General features: G+C 46.7%; 1 protein-coding gene across 2 annotated transcripts; it reads right to left on the bottom strand.

Annotated features, from left to right (window-relative positions):
* Window positions 1-571: 571 nt before the first annotated feature.
* On the bottom strand, window positions 572-22494 carry myo1g (myosin IG). 2 transcript variants are annotated; one of them, XM_011609320.2, is made up of 22 exons: window positions 22268-22494; window positions 20110-20318; window positions 19941-20034; window positions 19683-19848; window positions 19251-19304; window positions 19072-19167; window positions 18870-18986; window positions 18580-18786; window positions 18355-18500; window positions 17750-17864; window positions 17249-17419; window positions 16976-17046; window positions 14540-14614; window positions 14279-14411; window positions 12607-12773; window positions 12112-12319; window positions 11492-11715; window positions 11233-11377; window positions 9706-9762; window positions 9260-9373; window positions 7719-7876; window positions 572-828 (listed from the first exon to the last, which is right to left on the bottom strand). In XM_011609320.2, the coding sequence occupies exons 1-22, from the start codon at window positions 22360-22362 to the stop codon at window positions 666-668; spliced, it is 2985 nt and encodes a 994-aa protein (XP_011607622.2). In that variant the 5' UTR covers window positions 22363-22494; the 3' UTR covers window positions 572-665. The 2 variants fall into 2 exon arrangements, with proteins under 2 accessions (XP_011607622.2, XP_003969276.2); XM_003969227.3 differs by having other exon boundaries at window positions 9706-9810; window positions 22268-22493.
* Window positions 22495-22697: the final 203 nt, after the last annotated feature.

Genomic DNA, 22697 nt, shown 5'->3' with positions numbered 1-22697 from the left:
GATGCAGCTGTATCTGAACTCTTCTGTTCAAAAACATGCATCCATCCATCCATCCATCTATCCATCCATCTATCCATCCATCCATCCATCCATCCATCCATCCATCCATCCATCCATCCATCCATCCATAATCATCATCATCATCCCGTGTGGAATATTTTCCTAAAACAGGCAAACACACCGACAAGTTAAACCCGAAATTTTGCTCTTTTATTGAAAGGAGGTTAAACATCATCTGGTTGAGCTTCCATCTAACAAATAGAGATTTGTAACCTTTAAAAACCGATCTATAAATGTTCCACATGCTAAACTATGTTTGACACATTTGACTACTGTTGTTCTGTGTGGCTGTAACTAAAAATAAATACGAAATATCAGTAAACCCCCCCCCCCCCCCCCCCCCCCCCCCCCCCCCCCCCCCCCACAGCCTGTCCAGATGCTCATTCTGACTTTCACATCTGTTTTTTTAACTAAAACAAAGTGTCCTGTGAAGATGTGGACAGACACAACCTGTCTCAGTAAATGTTGAATATTTAATAATTTATTTCCTTCTTATGTGTCGTTGGTTTGGTTTCTACATCAAATGACTTCTAAACGATAGTCACCATTTGACCTTTTGGTGCTTTTTTAAACTTCTGCCTGGGTCCTCATGGGCTGGTTGGTCCTCACTTGGCAGGAACAAGGAGGACGAAACCATCTTTGCTCTTCTTGAAATCCAGGTGAATCTGCTCTGGTTTGGTTTGGACGGTCACGTTCTTCACCTTGCCTCTCATGTGCAGCTGAACGGCTGAACAACAAACCTTCACCGGGAACTGAACCTTCCTGATGCTGAAACACAGAACAACAAATGACAACAGATAAAGATCAAAGATTTAAAGTTGGATTATCAAAATGAAAGAAAATGACTATTAAAAGAAAAAGTTCCTGCAGACATCAGGATTCAGACGCTTGATCTTCAGCTCTGAGGATCTTGTAGATGTTTCTCCACCTTGACTGGAGTCATGGTTTAGTCTCACATTTGTCTCTAGAAGATCTGACAGCTGATTAAACTAGAGTAAAAACCAAACCATGAAGTCAAAGGACCTGGATTTAGAGCTCAGAGATCCAGACCCAGATCTGGAGAAGACTCCAGAAACACTTGTGAAGGTCCTTTAGAGCACAGAGACCTTCATCAGTCTGAAATAGAAGAAGTTTGGAAGAACCAGAACTATTTTCAGACCTGGACTAAACTGGACCATAGACTATCCTGAGATGTGTCCAAACAGCTTCTAGATTCTGGGAGGAGATTCTATCCAAATAGGAAACCGTTAAAGGATCTCGGGAAAGTTCTGATTTCCATGCAACCTCAAAGAAGACAGAGCGGTAAAAGAAGCCATCTTTCTTTGTCAGTCTAAAGGGAAGGGGGAGACAGAACCTTCCATCATCCATCACAGTTGCTTCCAACAGTCCAGTTGACCCTTTGCTAGACCTTCATGTGAGACAGCCCCGACATGCCTCAGATCACTGGTTGCATGTTCAGTACACAAGGAACTAACTTAGCCCCCCTCCATTCAGCTCACTGCTGCTGGAGCTTGACCTCTTTTGTCAGGCTGGGATCTTAGCTTGGAAGCAGTGCAATATCAGGTGACAGCGAAGATGGACGTGTTTGAAGGAGACGCGTACTGACAGGAAGAGGACGTGTTAACCACCATGTGGGTGCTGTCTTCATCAGTGTGAAGGGTTTGGGTGTGTATCTGTTGCCTGAGCTGCTTCCTCTGGCGTCCACACAGAAGACCTCTCCCCTCCCAGTTGGTTTCTGTTACTGACGGATTTACAAGACAGGAAATGACTGTTACCGAAGCAACAGGAGGGATCAGCTGACTGACCTGAAAAAGCTTCAAATGCCCATTTAAAGTCATTAGCAACTGATGTGGTAGCTCAGTCTGTTGGGAGCTGGACTAAGAAGCAGAGGGTTCTTGGTTTGAGCCCCCAGTGCACATAAAACAGAGGTGTTCTGGTAGTGGGGGATCAGCTGACTGCCTCTGTGGGTGAAGGTGCCAGAACACCGCCAGGGCACTACCCAGGTACTCTTGAGCAAGGTACCAAACCCACAAATGCTCATACAGCTCCCTGCGATGAACTGGCGATTCATCCAGGGGGGGACCTGCCTTCACCCACTGTGTACCCTCCCCGTGAACCTGAAAGGGATGAAACAAAGAGAGCATCTGATGTCACACTTCAGCTGGACAGATATAATCTCAGCAGCCACATCCTTCCAAAAGCTGTTGCTGTAGTCACACAGAAAACTGGAGCTCAGCAGTCAGCTGAGGATGATCCACTCTGAAGTTGCTGCAACCTCTCAGCCCTCAGGGAGCTCATGGCCTCAAACCCGAAGACCTCAGCGCTCCAACAAACACAAGCTGTTGTCTCACATGACCCAGTGTGTCGTGTGCAAATGTAGCCTTTAAAACCGAGGAGAATGTTCCACATCATTACTTCAACCTTTTTCTTATATTTGGGGCAACAAAATTAAAGGCAACAGAAAGGCTCGAATAAGCAGATGCAGCAAACTTAAGTCCAAACAGTCATCTGTGGCTGCCTGTGCCCGATGGAGGTGCTGGCCCGAGCACACACACACCAACCTGGCAACCATTTACTTCTAATGGTCTGTCTAGGCTGCTGGTCAGATTCATCAACATGGCAGAACATATAAGGTGAGGCTAGCCTGCGCAAATTATGTAATTTCACTGATGTTGCATAATGATCCTGGCAGTTTCTACAAGTTCAGGAGGCCTGAGATGAGAACAGAAACAGACAGTGGCACAAACCTGCAGGTAAATATGAAGATATGAGCCCAGAATGGCTCTACTGCAGCTCTTCCTCCAGCATATGCATCATTCATTTACCTTTACTTTTGTGTGTCTGTACATGCCAGTTGTATCTGTGTATAAACACCATCTTAGGTGATATCATGGTAAACATGCTTGATTTTATAGTATAATGAAATTCAGACGTTCCTTTCTGGTACCTTAGTCCCAAGGTACCAGCCCCTAACCCTAACCCTCCCAACAAACTCTAGTAGATCTCCTCTATCTTTGTCAGAGGAAGATCTAGAGCAACAAAAGTACAAATGTGTCCCTGTCAACATGTCTGCTGGTGTCATGTGTCAGACCCTAACCCTAACTGTGCAAAAATAATCCACCTCTTTCTCACTTCCTGCTGAGTACGTATTCAACACATCACAGAGGTCACAGAACATCAGGACTCAAGCAGCTAATGAGGGTACAAACAAGAATATTGCTGACAAATTCTCATGAAGGTGGATCGAACTGCCGTTGCACACGTCCTGAATGGACTCATGGTCTCCATGAGCTGCTCTAACAGGTCCCACTTCTCCTCTGGTCAGCCTCCACCCCTGAAACCAGCTGTCCAGTATGTCCGGGTGGTGGCAAACCAGACACGGAAACCCAGTGACCTCGGCATGCTTTCAGTTTTTCTGGGATATTGATATCATCATGCCGGCCCCCAGAAGCCTGTGAGAAAGAGCTTTGAGGAAGATCTCTGAGGAAGGCCTCTGGCCTACAGATGATCTGGTTTGAAGGTTGGTGGTGGAGGCAGGCTGAAGAATGAAGCTGTCTTATGTCAGTCAGTAAAATCCAAGATGGATGAAACATAATATCTGCTAATTCCATGTAAACAATGAGGTAATTATGTAGCCAGAAAATCAACATAAATATTCTAATTTCTGGCCTTTTTCCTGCACCTTATTCAACTCCTCTCTCAACACAAGCTGTTCATTTCCTCTGGGTAACTTAATAAGCAGGTTCCCAGGTGCCTGGCAACCATTCATGGAAGCAGAGCAGCATCTGAGGGGATGGGTGGGGGTGCCGTGGCAGGAGGGAGGACCACCGCATCACAGAAAGCCTGTGGAGTTTGATCATTATATAGATTATATGATTATTATTAAGTTAATCATCACTACCGTCATCAGGAACAGTAGGACGATCCCAACCAGCTGCCCCCCCCCCCCGCAACACGCACACACACACACACACACACACACAAACACACACACACACACACACACACATTCTCAGCAGGGTTCTTTCTGGGAAGTGATGAGTCATCCTTTAACAACAGGACATCACTGAGTGTGAGCACCGGTCATGAAACTGGACTGGAAAATACAATTTCCACATTGAAACTGGTGTTTTTTAGAAACAAAAGGAGAAAACAACATGTTTCCAGGAAGAGATGCGAGTGAATCGATTAGCAATGTGGACGGTCTTCACATGCAGCAGGATGTTCACTGTGGGGGTCGGTCATCAGACTGATCATCAATCTGATCCTCAGCTGACAATAACAGCACCCATTCACACATGTTGTTCCAATCTGATATAAATGAGTCAACAATCAGACTACTGTTCCTATTCAGACATTAATGTTATTATTGGCCTTTCAATCATGTCTTCAGCATAATTCGGCCACCACATGAGCCTGAACACAGTCAAGTGTTACACGTGCATCTGAGCATGAAGGCTAATATAAGAACAGCCCCAGGGAGGATTAGCTGATACACTATTACACTTACTCAGATCATGTGTTGCCATCATCCAGCCGATGGCTAAAAATTCCATGAGAGGGATGATGAGAGGAGACTAGTGGGTAATTTCTTACTTTCTGTCCCTGTAGCCAGGCAAGTGTGAACATGGATTCTGTTTCAAGTGAGTGTTCAGGAAGTGCCACCAAAATACAACACTCTGGGGCTAAACTGGGGCTAAACTGGGGCTAAACTGGGGTTAAACTGGGGCTAAACTGGGGTTAATCTGGGGCTAAACTGGGGCTAAAGTGCAGAGTAATAGGACAACTGTGGACCATCTAAAATAGTGACTGTAGATGCTGTCATAGTTCTGCAGGGCCCCCAGCTACATCCTCTGTCTGATGCCCAGTATACCTAGCTGGGATCCACTATGTTAACATGTACTTTAGAAGGAATTACTACAGCTCCTCTCCTCTCCTCTCCTCTCCTCTCCTCTCCTCTCCTCTCCTCTCCTCTCCTCTCCTCTCCTCTCCTCTCCTCTCCTCTCCTCTCCTCTCCTCTCCTCTCCTCTCCTCTCCTCTCCTCTCCTCTCCTCATTATCTGTTCCTGGTGTTGTCACCGGTTGTCATCTGGTCCAGACTGAATCAAACCAAACACACTGAGTTGTCACTTTGACTCAGCCGAGGCCAGCTGTTCTCAGGTCAGTGACAGGCACGTTAATGGAGCGCGTGTGTGTGCGTGTGTGCGTGTGTGTGTGTTTGTGTGCAGAACAGAGGTTGAGTTACTCACACACGTGCTCACAGCCATTGCAGCTGTGATGCTGCTGCTTCTACAGTCCGATTTAGGCTCAACCACTAAACCACATGACAGAGCAGGAAATAGGTCAGTGTTAGTGGATGCTATTTACATCCACCTGGCATTAAATCTGTTGCCATGGTTACGCTACAAAGTTAACAAGGTTGAAAAGCTGCAACATGGATGAAGGAGAAGCTGAGCGGAGGGAGACTTGGTGGTTGTTGTGGACGGACTGATGGATGAACACATTGAGGACAGTCACTGAGGGAGGACAGAAACAGAGAGACTGGAGTCTATTTCAGGATTATGATGACGCTTTTCACGACCTAAAACTTGAATTCAGAGCAGAGGACCGACTCCGCTCAGCACTTACTCACAGACCACTGACAGCCAATGAGGTCAGTCCATAGAGTCAACAAGTGCTCCAGGATCACCAGCCTGGACTTTTCTGTGCTCTGGTTTAGGTCACATCACAACAACACCCACGTACGCTTCAAAGTCAATGAAATCACATTACACTCATTTATCTTCTTTTTTCAGCTGAAGAGAGGGAGGGGTGTCCCAGAGCATGGCTGGTAACGCAACCCCGTCTTGGTCTTTCCATTCATTAACACTACATAATAGCATATTATTAGTAATACTATAAATTAATAGCTACACACTGTTAGATATTTATTGTCTGGACGGCTTAGGTGTCTATCAGAACAACAGGGTGGGATGAGTTCTCTCATCAGGACACGTGTTGGCTGATCTTTTGAGCATTAGCTCGTATTAAATGGTAGAATAATGTGGAAAAGGCCCAACCATTAAATCTGACCCACTTCCTCTGAGTAAAGTTGAGTGATAGAAAAATAAAATCTTTTCAATGGTTTGATCATAGCTTGCATTTCCTCAGCTCCTGTTCACCCAGCTGTCCCAGCAGATGGTCCACGAGTCTGACCCCACACCACCCCAACACACACACACACACACACACTGGCGCTGACAGCTCATACCCAGGTGACAGGAAGAGAGAGACAGGAATGAAGGCTACACAGAGAAGAAAGAGAGAGATGAAGAGGAGGAAATGGAGGAGTATGTTCCATCAGGGAAGGACAGATGGATATAACATGACAGCTTGTCTTTGTTTCTACGTGGAGCTGCTTTCAACCCAGAAACTTACCTCGTGCCTCTTATGCTGCCTCCTCTGACCCAGTTTGGAGCAGAGGAACAGTCAGTTCTCCACTGTAAACACTGGTGCACCAAACAGTCGGCCTAATGTTTTTCCAGTAGCTCCCCCCTGCCCTGACCAGTCTCCATACCTCATCAATGACACGCGTGACTCTCCTCACAGACGGAAGCACGTTTGCCTATAGATGTGCTCTCCTCACACAGGCTCACACACTTCCACTTCATGGCTGTGTGAATGTCCCACGACACTTCAGAGGAGTAACCTACCCAAGGTCATGACCCCTTTTCCCCCCTCCATTCACCACAGATGGTGGCACAAAGATGGGCGGGGGGCTGACTCCGCCTCCCGTTGGTGGAAAGACCCCTAACTAGAGACCCACAGCTGCTGCAGCAGCCACCCAACAAAAGTCTGATCCCCGTAAAACCTCAACTGGGGCATGTGGCTGAATACAAGTTGGAAACCAGCCTGTCGTCTCCTTCCAACCCCTGAAAACACTGTCTGACATCAGATGGAGGGGACTGGTTCATCTCTGCAGGGCAGCACATGGTTCAGGATTCCAACAGCTGCTTTCACTCTCAGTTTATCACCAATCTAACCAGATCGCCAGTTTTGAATGATGAAGACTCAGACTGTTGGAATACTGTAACATTGTAGTAGCAGTACTGTAGTAGTGTAGTGGTGTTTTAGTGCTGTAGTAATACTGTAGTAGTGTAGTATAGTAGAATAGTATTACTGTAATTATGTAGTAATAATATAGCAGTAGTGCTGTAGGAAGACTGTTGTGGTACTGTAGTGTTAACAGTAACGGTACTGTAATAGTATTAATATTGTATTAATACTGTAATTATAGTGTAGTAGCAGTGCTACAGTATTGCTGCAGTAATTTAGGAGTACTTAGGATCAATGGGATGTTTAAAATGTGGCTTTAGGTCAGAGAGCACTGTGAATAAAGCACATGAATCAGATTGATCACCAGTGATGAAGCAGGTTTGTACAGGTGTTACGCTGCACCTACAGACTGAGCCCGTCAGTCTGACACCGCTCTGCTTAAGTAACGACAGATAAAATGAAGGACTCTCGCCACCTCGAAAGGGACAAATTGTTTGACGTAGACGTTCCTGCTCAGACTCTTGGATAGAGACAGTGGTTGTGATCATTTGGGAACATCGTCATCATCACAGCCAGCGTCTGGAGCCGCCTGTTTCACACGGGAGAAACTCAAGTGGAACTAACCGTGTGAAGTGATCCACCAGTGTTCCCACCAACTCGCCCACCCGATCCTGTTTGGGGCACAGTTGTCCTCTTTGCAGACATATGAGGATGTCATCCTGATTGGACGTGTGTAGCGCCACCATCTGGTCAACACCGCTGGTCACACTCAGTCCGGTAACCTGAGGAGGGACAAACAGCCACCACGTCTGGTCAAAGTTCCACATCTGATTTGATAGACCTTATCACCTGTTGTTTTGAGCAGCTAAAATTGTATCGTCTGACAAATAAAATTGGAATTACTTAAATTACTACTTGTTAGGACCTAGAGTAAATGGATCCACTCCCTTGTGGAGAAGCACAGGGTTCATTAGTGCTAAGAGGAAACCTCAGGGATTATCCAGTGAGTATGTAATACCTGTGAATTTAATACAGTGCTGGGAAGGTCAAGTTAAATGAACTCAGAGGATTAGTTCTGATGAAAATATGTAGGCTGGGAGAAACGTCCCCGTAATGTTAGGAGTCCTGACCCAGTTGGAAGAATAGACCGATTCATTCCACTTGGGTAGAAATGTCCCAGAATTAAGTTAAATTTATGATCAGTGATAACAATCATCAAAATCACTTTAACAACATCTGTAAAATTAATATAGTAGAATATAATTGATGGGAAATGGACAGTGGCTTAGTAGAAGCGAGAACACAGGAAACAGACACTCACACACACGCACACACACACACACACACATATACACACACTGGTGGTAGCATGATAGTTATGGTGGTTAAACCTGATGGTTGAGCCAAATGGTTATGGTGGTTGAACCCAATGGTTGTGGTGGTTGAAGGGGCAGTGAGGACATACTAGTAGCTGTTCTTGTGTAGTTTTCTAACATCTGTTACTGCCCTGAATAAGGCCCATTTCTCTGTCTGAGCAGTAGAACTTAATGGCCTCAGCTATCTTTAGCTGCTCTGCTGCTGCATAATGAGACTTTTTAACCCTGCAGCATATTTTTAACTGCTGGAATCCAGCTGTGCTGACTCATTAGGTGGAATGTGCTGCAGAGCTCGTTCTTTCTGCACACTTTTATTAGAATTACATTAAACATCACAGAAAATATCTGCTTGTTTCCCTTTCAATTAAATCAGTGACTGAAATTTCCTTTGAACATAACAAAAAGTTTAAAAATAGGATGGAAATGTTGAGAGCCTTTTTCCCAGTGAATCTTCAGGAAAAACGTGTCTGGGAGCTCCAAACATTAGCATGTTTCACTGACTGACTGTAAATTCCTTTACAGGTTTAGGCCTTTTATATAAGGATGGACAAAGCTTTTCCACCTCCTCAGGAGGACCCAGTGATGTCCTATCAAGGCAGATGGAGCAGAGCTGCCGAGGTCCAAGTAGCTCTTCTGCAGTTTAGCTATTTCTCCCTGTGTCATGGAATTATGACAGTGTGTGTGTGTGTGTGTGTGTGTGTGTGTGTGTGTGTGTGTGTGTGTGTGTGTGTGTGTGTGCGTGTGTGCGTGTGTGTGTGTGTGTGTGTGTGTGTGTCCTTCAGTACTCACAGCCTCTAAAGAGATCCTCTTCAAAACCTTGTTGTGCTTGTTCGGGTCTAGCTTGTAGACATAGGTGTCTGTGATGAGGAGGCCTCGGTCTGAGCTTTTGTTGAATCTGTTCACCTGAGCAGAAGAAAGCTCCACATTCATACGTTCTTGTTATCAGCATAACAAACCAAAGCAACAAAGGTTGTGAGTAACCGTCTTGCTTGTGTCCTGATGAGGACAGTGTGGTGGCAATTATCAATGCATGAGAAGCACAAGTTCATCCAGAGGTTAAATAGTAACCTTCTTACAGGTTGAGAGTGAATTCAGTGATATTGTGCTTCTCCTGTTTGGGATGTGTTTTTGTTACATTTTCAAAGATGAGATGACACCAAAAGGAAAATGTGAGAAAAACATCCCGGAGCAAGAGGAGAGAATCAGAAGTGTAAGTTCAACAGGAACTCGCATACCTTCCTGCAGAAGCCAGAGAAGAGGACCTGGCTGAACTCATCTCTGACCTTCAGATCCTTGAAAACATGGAGAAAGGTCGAACTGGTCAGAGGGGAATCTCTCACCTGCAAGAAGGAAGTTCTGGATTATAGAAGCAGGACGGCACCACCAGCAAACATGTCCGAGTCTTGAAGGTTTGAGTGACCTCTCTCTGCCAATTTCAAGCTTTAACAGCATTTAAATTCCAGGAGCAGATCAAAGATGGGAGCCTGAAGGCTCTGCTACCAGACAAGGGTCTCGTGAACGGCCCAACTGAAGCTGAGTTAACTAATGACAAATTCCTGTTCAGCGTCTGCAGGTTAACCATCAGAAGAGCCTGGCACCACTCCACATTTCTCTAGAAGTCGTGGCACAGGTCATTCTGCCATTCATAAGTGCAAGACAACAAATAAAATGAACACTTTCTAACACTTTCTGTTTTCGTATAGAAATAGGCCAAATGACTTGACCTCCGCCCACCCAACAGGATCAGCTGGAGCAGCCGGGGCATCACCTCCCAACACCTCCCAGTCCACCGGCTGCGTGTTGAAACCCCTGCTACCTGCCTGGCTATACTAAAGCACTCCTAATGTCTCTCAACCACTCAGAGGAATGAGAGGAACCTGAGAAAAGCTGAGAAAATAACTCAGTTTACTTGTTCAAAAACATCCCTACGTTTGCATAGAAGGACTCTCCTTTAGTTTATTCCACAAAATTAGGAAAAATGCCCCGTTGACTGTTAAGTAACATTTCTGTAAGTTTGTGGGGGAGACTGAAGGCAGCAGGAAATGTTAAACACAGATTTGAATTATTTTGTGCATCTGGTTGATGGTTCTGTGAGCAGGATATTAAAATAAAGTAACCGTTCCATTGCAACTACTTATATTCTCAGATACACAAAAATAATCACTGTAAATATCAATTTCCCGGATAATAAAACAAACTGGTCTAACTGGATAAACAGTCTCCTTTCAGTGGTTTATGGGAGCAGAATCATGCGTATCAGTCCCAGTTGCTGCTGACTTCATGCTGTGTTAACTCCACTTATCTATAGGTCTTTGTGGCCTCGGCAGAAGCACGTGAAGCCGGAGCCCTGGAGGACGGCGGAGACACCAGCTGCCTGACAGACTGACAGGGAGGTCAGCGCTGCCCTCAGGCTCCCTGACAGCGTCTCTCAGCACCGTCACACCTCAAAGGCAGCGACTGTGTGTTTCATTAGCAGGGGGTGATGGGGGTGTTCATCACGTGCACTGTGTCCATTCACAACAGTAACGCTGCTCATTGAGCTCAGGTTGACTGTAACCGTCTTCACCCTTTGAGGAGGTTTCCCTGTTATCTTATTAAAGAATCCAGAGGCTTATGGTGGTGGTGGGTCCAGACTTCTGCTGGAAACACCAGGTGCCACATTTCACCCTTCAGATGAGCCTTTGCAAACGTTTCTGTCATGTGTGAAGGTGAACCGCTCAGCTGCCCCCTTTTGCTTACAAAAGCTGTAAGATTTTCCTCACATTTGCCAGATAGTCTCGCTCCCAAGCTCGGCCGAGGCCCCAGTCCTTTCTCTCCTCCCTCAGGGCAGTTAGAGCCGCCACTTTAGCCCGAACCTCCAGCATGTCAGAGGGAGGGATATTCTTCACGATCTGTCTGGCCCACCACCTGAAAACATGAAGCAGAGAATATTCCAGCGTGTTTAATTGGCCACAAATAGTCACCTGCAACAGTCAACCAAGACACCACAGCAGGTTCATGGCGTACATGTTTACATCTGACCTGCGATGCAGCGTGACTGTGGCGCTGTGAAACTGTGCCAGGGTGGCGGGCGGAGTCGGCCACTCCACACCTTTCCCATAGTCTGCCATGTTTCGCACGTTAGCAAACCTCCTCTCCACCTCCCAGAAGTGAGCCTTCACCTTGTAACGCTTGTAGCAGCCCATGATGGTGGAGATGGCCCTCAGCCTCCGACAGCGCATGCGTGCCAAAGCCCCCCGCCACACCTGGAGCAGAAATAGAGCCAGAGCTGAGAGAGCTGCGCTGAGCCAGGGCAAAGTTGTGCTCCAGTTACAGAAGCTGCGGAGTCATCAAAGTAGGTCAAAGGAAAGAAAGTTTCATTGAGGTGCTGAGGTAATTGACTTTAATGTGACTGCAGAGAAGATCTCATTAATTATCACAATTATTGTTAGAGGGAATTAGGATTTCAGACGGCAGATTAATTAATTCAAACATAACCAGGAGCCACGTATTCATGAGATGAGACAAACAGCAGCTTCCTGTTTGGGACTCAGAGGGTTGAAGCATGAGAAGGAAACAGTGTGTCATCAAATATAACCACATGACCAGACCGGAGATTCCAATTTCATCAATATCTGCCAGGAAAACACATAAGGACAGACCTTCTGCAGGAACAGCACCAGGATGGGGATAAGAGTGGCCCTCTCCTGCTCCAGAGTGAAGAGCGTTCGAGGTGTTCTGACAAACAGCTTCGTGTTTCCATAAGCCACGTCATCTTGGAAACCGTGCTTGTTGATAATGGTCTCTACAGCGTCTCTGTCTGAGTCCATTAGGTGGTGCGGCCAGGTGTACTCACAGGTCATCTTATATCTGCAGGAAGACAGAAGAGGAGCCAAAACCACCAAACCTTCATTAGTGTCATGGTTACAAACATGTCTGTTAGGCTTATGAGGCCAGAGCTACTGAGGCCAGGTTCTACCAGAAATGGTTGATGATGCACAAATGTTTAAGGTTCTGAGCTCCTGGAGTTAAACAGACAGCACCATGAACCAGGATGAAGACATGTGTGTGTGTGTGTGTGTGTGTGTGTGTGTGTGTGTGTGTGTGTGTGTGTGTGTGTGTGTGTGTGTGTGTGTGTGTGTGTGTGTGTGACCCACCGCTGCAGGAAGCGAGCATACGACTGCCGGTAAGCAAAGCCCGCCCTGCGCACCATCACGTTCTCCAGCAGGCCCAGGTAGGCCACCTGGTGTTGGCAGCGGGCGTCGTCGAAGAGCACCGGAGACTTCATCTCGTTGGGTTTTATGCATCGCACATAATAAGGCTCCTGACAGGAGAAGAGATAAAAGGATCCTTTTACTGAAAACATCTTTGTCTCGTGGTTTTCTTTCCTTCCAAATTGAAACTTTCGGAGGTTTTGCGAAACCTCCAGAATTTCAGGAACTCTGGGAAGTTGTGATGTTTAAAGACTGTATTTACATAAGAAATAAAGAGCTTTGAATCATTTTAAAAATTCATGGAAGGCTTCTTCTGTAGCTTCATCGGCTCTCTGACCTGGAGAAGAACTCCATGATCTGGATGATGGAGAAGCTACAAAACAAACTGGATCAGACGTCACACACATGAATACTAGAAGAACATTGCAGCAGCAATGAGTTACTCTGGAAGAATTGGACTTATTCAGAGTTTGATGATAAAAAAAATAATTTAATTTCTTTTCCATCTTTTTTATCAGTGTAATTCTGAAACTATGACGCAAAACTGGCAAACAGAGTTCAGTGTCCTCAATTAGAGGTGGAGTATTTTCCAGCAGATGCTACAGAGAGGAGCCAAGGCCCTCACAGCACCAACGTTCACTCAATAATGGCAGATTTAGCTGCTCATTAAAGCTCTGAAGGCTATAAAGGTGGTGGAGTCCACAAGGATCACCTATAGACACCAGATCCTCTCTTAAAGGAGGCTGCCACAGTTTCTCAGTGAAAACATGGAGGAAGGAGAGTCTCTACTGCATGTTGGTCCATCAAGTGCAGCTTCACTAGGAAATGGGGGTAGGGGGGTTCTGTAGGGTCTATGACCTGAAGGAGCTGGAGGGCTTTCTTACACTGTTCAAAATCTTACTGGGATTAGATGCAACAATAGGGTGACAGCAGATGTCCCAAAATAACATCATTACATGTCAGATTACAGCCAGAGAGTTGAGGCAAGCAGAGTGGGGAGAACATGACTAACCCACCCACCTCCACCTGCTTCTAATCAGCAGGAGGACCGAGAAGAGGCTATAGAGGTTCTATAGGAACCTCTGAGAGCTGCTCAAACTGACAAACCGTCTCCGGAAAAACACATTTGCACCTTCAGAATAGCCTGTGAGTCATGGAGAGTGTGCAAAGCGGCGCACGCGTCCTTCTGATTATGAAGAACGTGGAAGTATGAAACTAAACCAATAAATATGAGCTGCTGCTGGTCCAAACCAACATCCTGATTCTCCAGGATCCCAAGGATAAATACTACAGAACCTGCAGGACTACTTCAGTAATTGGACTCTTCTCTGACTGCCTGAAGTTGGAGCAGGTATCTTTACCTGTCCCAGGTTAACACATCACCTACACCGTCAAAATATCAACTATCACCAATATCCTGATGCAAAATGCTGCCAGGAACTGTGTTTGAGGGGGTCATTGTCGAGGTCCTGGAATCACTAAATCATTTGTGATCTTCAATATAATCAGCCAGCAGGTGGTGATCATCCTTTCTGAACTTCACTTTTGACCAAGAGAAATGTCTTTGTTCAGTCTTTAAACAACGTGTAATCATTAATAGTTAGTTCTGCCTGACCTTGCAGGCCAGTTTATCCACCAAGGCCACAATGGAGTTCTTGAAGAGTGTTGCTGCGGTCAGGGGTCGTTTGGTGACCTCTGTGATGCTCAGACCTCCATCTGGCCACATCTCCTTGAACGCTTGGTTGTTACTTTAAGGGCAAAAAGGGAGGAAGACCATCATGAATTTCCTTTAGAATGAAATGAATTAATCCTTCCATCACTGCTGAGGTCAGAGGCTGATGAGCAGCCTGAACTGTTGAAACATCACATTTGGTACCTGTTGAACATGAGTCGCTTAAAATCTTGAAAAAGAAGATCCTTGTTTTTGTCCAAAAACCCCTCAATGGAATATCTGCAACAGATAAACACAGAGGTGAGAGAAGGAACCGGAAACTAGAACTCAACATGTCAAGAGGAACCTCTTGAGCAGACAGTGAAGGCTTCATTATCAGCTTCAGTTAGAGGAGATTACCAACAACGCCACAGCACTCAGATCCCATTTAGGGAAACTGCTGAATCAGTTGGTTGTGACGATAATGACTGGGAGGTCAGGGGCCTCAGGGAGGCAACGAGGTCAACCTGTCTCTTGGTGGTCTCTTGATAGCATGTTTAATACGTATATGACGCAATAGACACTTGCTGTGTCCCGGTGGCCAGGGTGGACACTATATGATAACGGATCAGCATTCTTTATTTCTACGGAAAGTCGAGACCAACGTCAACATCACCTGCAATTACCAATAAAACAACCCTAACCCAACGCTTCAAACTTTTATAGGGAAAAATATGGAAATGGAGATAAAATATGGATACAGAATAAAATACAAGTGAGAGCTAAAGAAAAGTCTGAACTCAGACTGGATGAGTGATTCCAGGTTAGGGTCTCACACATACACACACGTAATAACCATGTGCGTCACAGGAGACGGTTCCTCAACACACATCATGAAGCTGGATGTGTGATGGTACAGATTATAAACACATATAGAACCAGAAGCTCCGCAGAGGTGTTTGCTCAATGTAAAGAGGACAAACACAAAACCAGAGGAGGAGGTAGCTCAGAAAGCTTCATGCCTTCAAGCTTCATGTAGGTCCATCACACACCCGCCCCCTCTGAAAACACACGGAGGCGGAGACGCCGCCTCACGTGTTGTCTGTACAGCCCAGACAGTCACATCTGGAAGCCAGCTGTGACAGATGTGTACCCTTGGCACAGGGGCACCAAACACACCACCTGACCATCAGACCCCAGAGATGCAGCTAAAGAGAGAGAGAGCCAGGCTGGATGAGAGACAGGAGGATGATGTAGAGGGACGTCTGGAGGGAGGTCAAGGCTGTGAGGGGCACAGTCAGCGTTTGGGGGGGTGGGGGGGTTCTGCTGATATGGATGGTTTCAGTGCATCAGCAACTTGCAGGAGCAGCCAAGGGCAGAACCACAGAAAAGCTGTGATGTGGAGGGCTGTGGGCCCCATCATGTCAGGGAGACAGAGCGGAAATCCAAGTTTAGACTCATCAAACGCTTCCTTCAGTTATCAACAGTGGGTTGTTTAAAGTAGCCATGTGATGTAGCTTCAGCTGTGAAATGGCTGCTTTAATGAGGGCTGAAGAAGGAGAAATGGAAGAAGAAGAAGTAGAAACAGCTGATCTGCTGAAATACTGAGAGAGACATAGAGAGGGAGGGAGGGAGGGAGGGAGTGAGTGAAGACTCAAAAGAGGAGGGAGAGAAGTAGGTCAAAGCAGGAGATGGTGGTGTCTGGGTGCTGGGTGCAGGATGGAGGGTGAAGGTATATTTAGCGAGGAGAGCGGGGGTGTGATAGAGGCCAGAGGGAGACCATGATGAGGGTGTGACAGCTGGAGTGACCCTGATGTGGACACGTACGTGTTCTCATGCAATAAAGGGAGTGAAATGATGTACACATTTCATAATTCTACACTCGTCCTCTCTGTTCCTCCACCCATCCTCTCAGCTCCTCCACCCGTCCTCTCAGCTCCTCCACCCATCCTCTCAGCTCCTCCACCCGTCCTCTCAGCTCCTCCACTCGTCCTCTCAGCTCCTCCACTCGTCCTCTCAGCTCCTCCACTTGTCCTCACACACCCGTCTCTGGTCCCGCTGACACTCATGCCAGCAGGTATATTCAGGTGCAACGGCAGGTTTCTATTCTTCATGCCTTTTAGCAGAACCCTAAAAACTCTAAAAACCTTTGTTCCATCTAAGCAGCAACTTCTCTGGTCTGGAGGTGCTGAGCTGAAAAGTCTCAGCTGGCTGCATCTTTCCCACCACTCCCTCTTACCCCCCCTCCTCCTCCACTGGCTTCCATGTCCTCTTGACATATTAAAGCCCCCCCAGATTACAGCCAGTACACGTGAGTGATCTTCTGAAGCAGAGGCGTGTGCTGGCTGCTGCCCCGGGGCCTCTGTGTGATGGGTAGATCCACTAAACATGTTCAGGAAGTGAAGCTGCGACGTAGAGGGAATCTGGACATGCATAGTTTGGGACAAATTAAGATGAAAGAGTGTGAATGAGGGTTTGATGTTTAAAGAGGTCAAACAGCGACACCATATAGCTACTACAGCGTCTACCCTAAGATCTAATCTATGACGTTTGTACGTCTCCTCCTGTCATGTTGTGGTTCCTCTCGACTGACCTGAGGTAAAGCTGGAACAATGAAGCTCAACACTTAATCCTATTTCTGATGACTGCGACCAAACTCACGTGACGTCTCCAGCATAGTGATGAATCCTGAAGTGCTTCTGGAAGTCCATGCTTTTGTCTGTGGGGCTGAGCTAGAGGGGGAAATAGAGGCTGTGAGCGTTTCAGAACCACTCTAATGTTCTGGAGACCCGTGTTTGAAAGCATCTTGTGGATGTGGAGCAACTTTCAGTAGTGGACAAACTCTGCCCTCTGCTGACTAGATTGAAAAACTGTTGAATGTGATGAGAGGTCCAGCAGTTCTCAGGGAGGGGGGACTTGGCTCCTTCTACTCACCTTGCGGGAGGTGTAGTGGGGGTGCTGGGCCAGTTTGGAGTCCATGCTGTCCAAGCAGACGGTGTCAGTGACGTTGCCAACGGTGAGACATGCTTCATCTAAGATGGAGATGATGCCTTTATGAGACTGCTCCACAAGGTCCACAATGATCTGGTTGTTAAAGTAATCGATCTGTGAAAATCAACCGGAGAGAACGACGGTGAAACCTAACAATCGTGCGGGAACACATTCGTTTGTAAAATGACAATAGTCCCAATTCACCAAAAAAATAAAACCAGGAAATATTTTATATTTTGCTGAAAAGGATTAAAAACAAACATTTGTGTCTTTCAAGTTAACAAAGTCAGAAGGTACATTTTCAAATCTGTAACCAGGCAACCATGTAAATCTGCAGGTAACTGTGTGTGTGTGTGTGTGTGTGTGTGTGTGTGTGTGTGTGTGTGTGTGTGTGTGTGTGTGTGTGTGTGTGTGTGTGTGTGTGTGTGTGTGTGTGTGTCTCACATGTTGCCAGGTGATGCCCTCTCTCTGGTATTCACTCTGCTCCTGCAGGAGGATCAGCTCGATGAAGAGCTGCTGCAGCTTCTCGTTGCAGTAGTTGATGCAGAACTGTTCAAAACTGAGCGACAACAGCAGAACATCTGAGAACAACTAAGAAAATCTGAGAATATTGGAGAACAACTGAGAACATCCAAGAACATCTGAGAAAATCTGAGAATAACAGAAAATCTGAGAATATCAGCGAACAACCGAGAACATCTAAGAACATCTGAGAACATCTGTGAACATGTGAGAAGTTCCAGAAGCTGACGTTTACATCGTCTGTCAGAGTCACACTTCTTCAGAAACTTCTTAACTTCTTCACAGTTCTTCAGAAACCGAAAATCAGGATCTTTAAACCCATACACTAAGAAAAGACAGAAAATGGGGGAAAGTTCTACTATCTAACACCAGAACGTCACACATCAGTGCGTCGGGATGTTGACTCAGCAGAATTCAACCACCCCACAATATTGACCTGAAACCTCAGACGCGAGGGTTTAGCGTTGCTCAAGGACACATCAGCTTGAAAAAGCTGCTGTAAAGAAACTCGGTACAGCGACACCAACCTGTTGTTGTCAAAGATCTCAAAGCCGTAGATGTCCAGCACGCCAATGACTGTGTTCTTGCCATGAAGCAGCGGGTTGTAGTCTTTGACCTGGATGACATCATTGATGCGGCCCACGATCCAGCTGAACAGTCGCTCATACAGAGCCTTCAGGAGAGCAGAAAGTGGTTCAGAGAGGAGCTGCCACCATGCGATGAAGGCGGCTCTGAGCATAAACCTTCAGCACCTTGGCAAAAGCGTCCCGACCGAAGCAGGCCTCCTGCTCCGTGTGCGCCTTCTCGATGACCTCGCCGCCCCCGGTGGCCACTGTGCGGTATAGCAGGCTCTTCCTGAAGGCGTCGGGCCCCGTCCCCATTAGCTCTGAAAGGTGGCTGACGGCTTCAACACCCCCAATCTGAACGCTCTCACCGTCACTCTCAAACTGTAAATTACCCTGAAGGGGAAGGTCAGAGTAAAACAGGGAAGCAGAGGAGACCTTGAAGCCTGCTTCCATGGTGAGTCAGTGTCAGGAGTTACCAGCAGAAGGATGGAAGCCAGGATCTGATATATGGCTTTAATCTCCTCCTGCGAGAAGCCGATCACACCCAGGGCGCTCATCACCGCTCTGTGACCCAAACGATCGTTGTTGAAGGTCTGCAGACAAACGTGTGATGGTTTCTTCTTCTCAAGTTCAACCAAGCACCAAAAGAACAGTAAGACGTGAAGGTGAGGAACTGACAGTTGCTGCGGCGCCCTCTCTGATGAACAGATACACAGCAGGATCCTTCTGCAGGTGCAGAGACTTCAGCATCTCTTCTGAACCTCCACGCAGCAACTGCAACACGTGGAGACGGAAAGAAGAAGGTCTGACATGTTTGTTGGGCAGGAAAAGGCAGCAAATGATGAAGAGGACTTCACCTGGTAGAAGGAGTGGAAGTTCCTCTCCCCCCCCTGCTGCTGCACCACCCTGGACTTCAATGAGACAACAGATTATTGCGGTCAGCCCCACCACTCTTTACGTTCTACACCCAGAATTCTCATCTGGTTTGTTCCAGCAGCCTCGTTTCAGATTGATGTGAACATTTCTGGTGGCACAATGTCAAACGTCGAAGAGTTTCGGTGCAGCTACTCAAATGGTTCGACTGGAGCTTGTTCACACACCTTCTGAACGCCTGTCTGCAGAATCGACTTAATTCAACTCTCATAGCCGAATGCTGGTTAGCCTTAGCATTTATCTTAGCATTAGGCAGACAAAGATCTCCTCCTCCCTGCATGTTGGTGTCATCACCTATATTGGATGTTAGCTGTGAATCTGTCCTGTAAGCCTGTAGATGCCCACGCCACCCTCACCTTCTCCAGCAGGTAGTTGTTGATGTGACCTCCGGTGGGGTCGCCGTTGAAGTTGAAGTTGATATCCATGTACTTGCCAAAGCGGCTGGAGTTGTCATTGCGGTTGGTCTTGGCGTTCCCGAAGGCCTCCAGCACACAGTTGGAATTGAGCAGGACGTTCTTCACCCTTGACACGTGAAAGCATCAGAAGAAGACACGGAAGGAAGCCTGTCAGGGTTAGGGTTCCTTCATATGGCGTTCAGGTGAAGCGGCGCCCACCTCTCCACGTCCACCCTCTGGTTGGGGTTCGTGATGGCTGCTATGTACTGCATGATGTATTTACTAGCCTCTGTTTTTCCTGCCCCACTTTCACCTGAAACACAGGACACCAGACCCTCAGACGTCTCATCAGGTAGATGGACGGTTGGTAAATATCCAAAAGGCAGACCTGATATGACGATGCAGGTGTCTTTGGCCCGCCTCTTCATTGCCTTATAGGCTGCATCTGAGACCGCGTACAGGTGAGGAGGGTTCTCGTACAGCTCACGGCCACGATACGCATCGATGTTCTCTCTGCCGTAGATCTCCATGGTTCTGTAGGGGTTCACGGAGACCAGAACTTCTCCAATGTAGGTGTAAATACGTCCCTTCTCAAACCTGCACAAACATAAAATTACACAGGACGTTGTCCATCACCGACTGTCTTCTGCTGCTTTAGTCCTACCACCCCCCACTCCCCACCACCACAACTCTGGGATCAAGCTTGATAGAAATGGGGTCGGAATATGGGAATTAAAGGGGTATTAAAAGAACAAAAACTACTGAAGTCACCACAGCACCACCTGGTGGTCAAAGCATCTTCTACACGTCCGGTTTTTCTGCTGATCTTCACCTCCTCAGTTGTTCATGTGGGACTTTGGTCAGACTGAAAACCCAAAGATTTAAAGATGATTCTGTAAATGAAACTTCCATCTTGGTGTCATTATCTCTGCACCTGCCACTCTTTCGGTTTAATTTCCTTGAAATAATCGAGTACATTTGGGTGTCACCACCGTCTGCTGTTGACATTTTCGTGCCACCCGTTCTTGCAATGTTGAAGTCATTTGCTGACAGGAAATGAAACAAGCGTGTGAACGCAAGCCAGGAAATGAAACTTGTGGTGGGAGGGGCGTCACAGCTCTGGTAACCTGATGACAGTTTTGAGCTTTTTAGGGCAGAAAAAAATACAGGAAACATCCTCATCTAAAAAAAACGCCAAAGAGAAGAGTTTTTTTCAGGCATTTGTCAAGAATTCAGCAATTTTAGTGTTAATATCTGTCCAAATGTGTGGTACTATTATGGGAAGTTTGAACTGAGGTGCTGTCAGTAATTGGAATACCGTAGTTCTCTTGATTCAACACTTTCCTGATTCATCCTGTGTTCATTATCATTCATGAGCATAATTATGTCTTCTTGTGTCATTACTTTGTTTCCTACTGGAGGAGTTCTTACTTAAAGAAGGTTTAAAAAAAAGAAAAGAAAAAAAACCCTAAAAGAGATTCTGGACTGACTTTTCTTGCTAACTAGAGGTCATAAATGGGCTGATTTAAGAAAAGAGATTGACCAAACCAAAACACTAGGTAATGCTAACTAGCTCCACTAGCCTACCATCCTGTATATGTTCTCTACCTCCAACATTGTTGTTTTTGACCACTTTCAGCCGTTTGCTGTCTCACTGTCTTTGTCTGACCGATGCACAAGCGTCCAGGCTGCACACACGGCGGTGGAGACGCCAGCTAGCTGCTTGAGGAACTGCAAAACCACATATAACCTCTAACTATTGCTTTGTTCTCTTTAAACAGAGGTTTCAGGCAGAACTGAGAAGTTAGATAACAGAACCAGTAGGAACAGCTGAAGAAGAGTAGATCTAAATAAGCTGGGATGCTACAAACGAGCAGCCTGTAATCTAGAGACGTGCTGACAGCAGAAAAGCTTAAACCATCTGGTCCAAACACGGATCAGAACACACCAGTAGGGTGAGAATGTTTCAGTCAACCAGTCTGGACTAATGGACGAGGGTGGGAAACCTCCCCAACCCACTGCCCCATCACGCCGTCTCAGTGACTCCACCTTCACTGTAGGTGCTGGAGAACTTTGAGGGTTCTGACCCTTGCTCCTCCAATGGTTCTTCCACAGCCAGAAGATGAGCTGCACCTTCCACCACTGAGGTCTGAGGAAGAGTTTTTACATGAAATGCTTTGTAGGGGAGGACGGGACCATGTCGTGTATGAAGGAACTTCAGTTCCAGGAGACTCAACATTTCATCTAAGAACAATTTTGAGGAATGAAGATTAGAATTAGAAAAAAATAAAAATAAAATTCAGCTCATGTTTGTCCCTAAAGCAACTGGACCCACCCTTAAGATGCTTATTCTAAGGATTTCAATCTTATCACAAATAAAATAGTTTGCTTCTCCATGACCTTTGATCCCTATTTAGTGTTGCGATGGTGACCAGTGTGGGCCCCAGTTTGAGCCCCTCAGTAACACTCTTCCTCCTCCTCGTGTCAGGCCGAGGCGGCGTCTCTGACAGCTGCTTCCTTCCTTCTAAGTGTGTTTCAGCTCTTACCTCAGCTTCAGATTGTCCAGGAACTGCTCCATGGTCACCTCATCCAGCAGAACAAAGTCAGACTTTCCAAACTCCAGACCCTCCAGCTCCGCCATGCTGCCACTAAACACAGCAAAACCACACACACACACACACACAGACAGACACACCGGCAGACGGCAGCTGGAGAAGGAAGAAGTGCAGCGGCCTTCTGGGGCTGCTGCTGCCGACAGGGCGCTGTGGGCGTGGCCACTGCTGGATTCTAGTGTAGTGACAGAGCGCGGTGGTTACAAGCTGCAGCACGTCACCGTGTCGGTCGGCGGGGCGTCACACACATCTGCGGACACAGGATGTGTGTGAGGCAGGAGAGTGTATCTGACTTCTGCTCCGTGTTCCTCGGCCTCTCTATCTCCACTTCTCTCTCTTCTTTGAGCTGTTCTTCCTGCTCCAG

This window comes from Takifugu rubripes, chromosome 12 (assembly GCF_901000725.2).
Source record: "Takifugu rubripes chromosome 12, fTakRub1.2, whole genome shotgun sequence".
Classification (NCBI taxonomy): Eukaryota; Metazoa; Chordata; class Actinopteri; order Tetraodontiformes; family Tetraodontidae; genus Takifugu; species Takifugu rubripes.
This window is presented reverse-complemented; position numbering and strand designations above follow the sequence as displayed.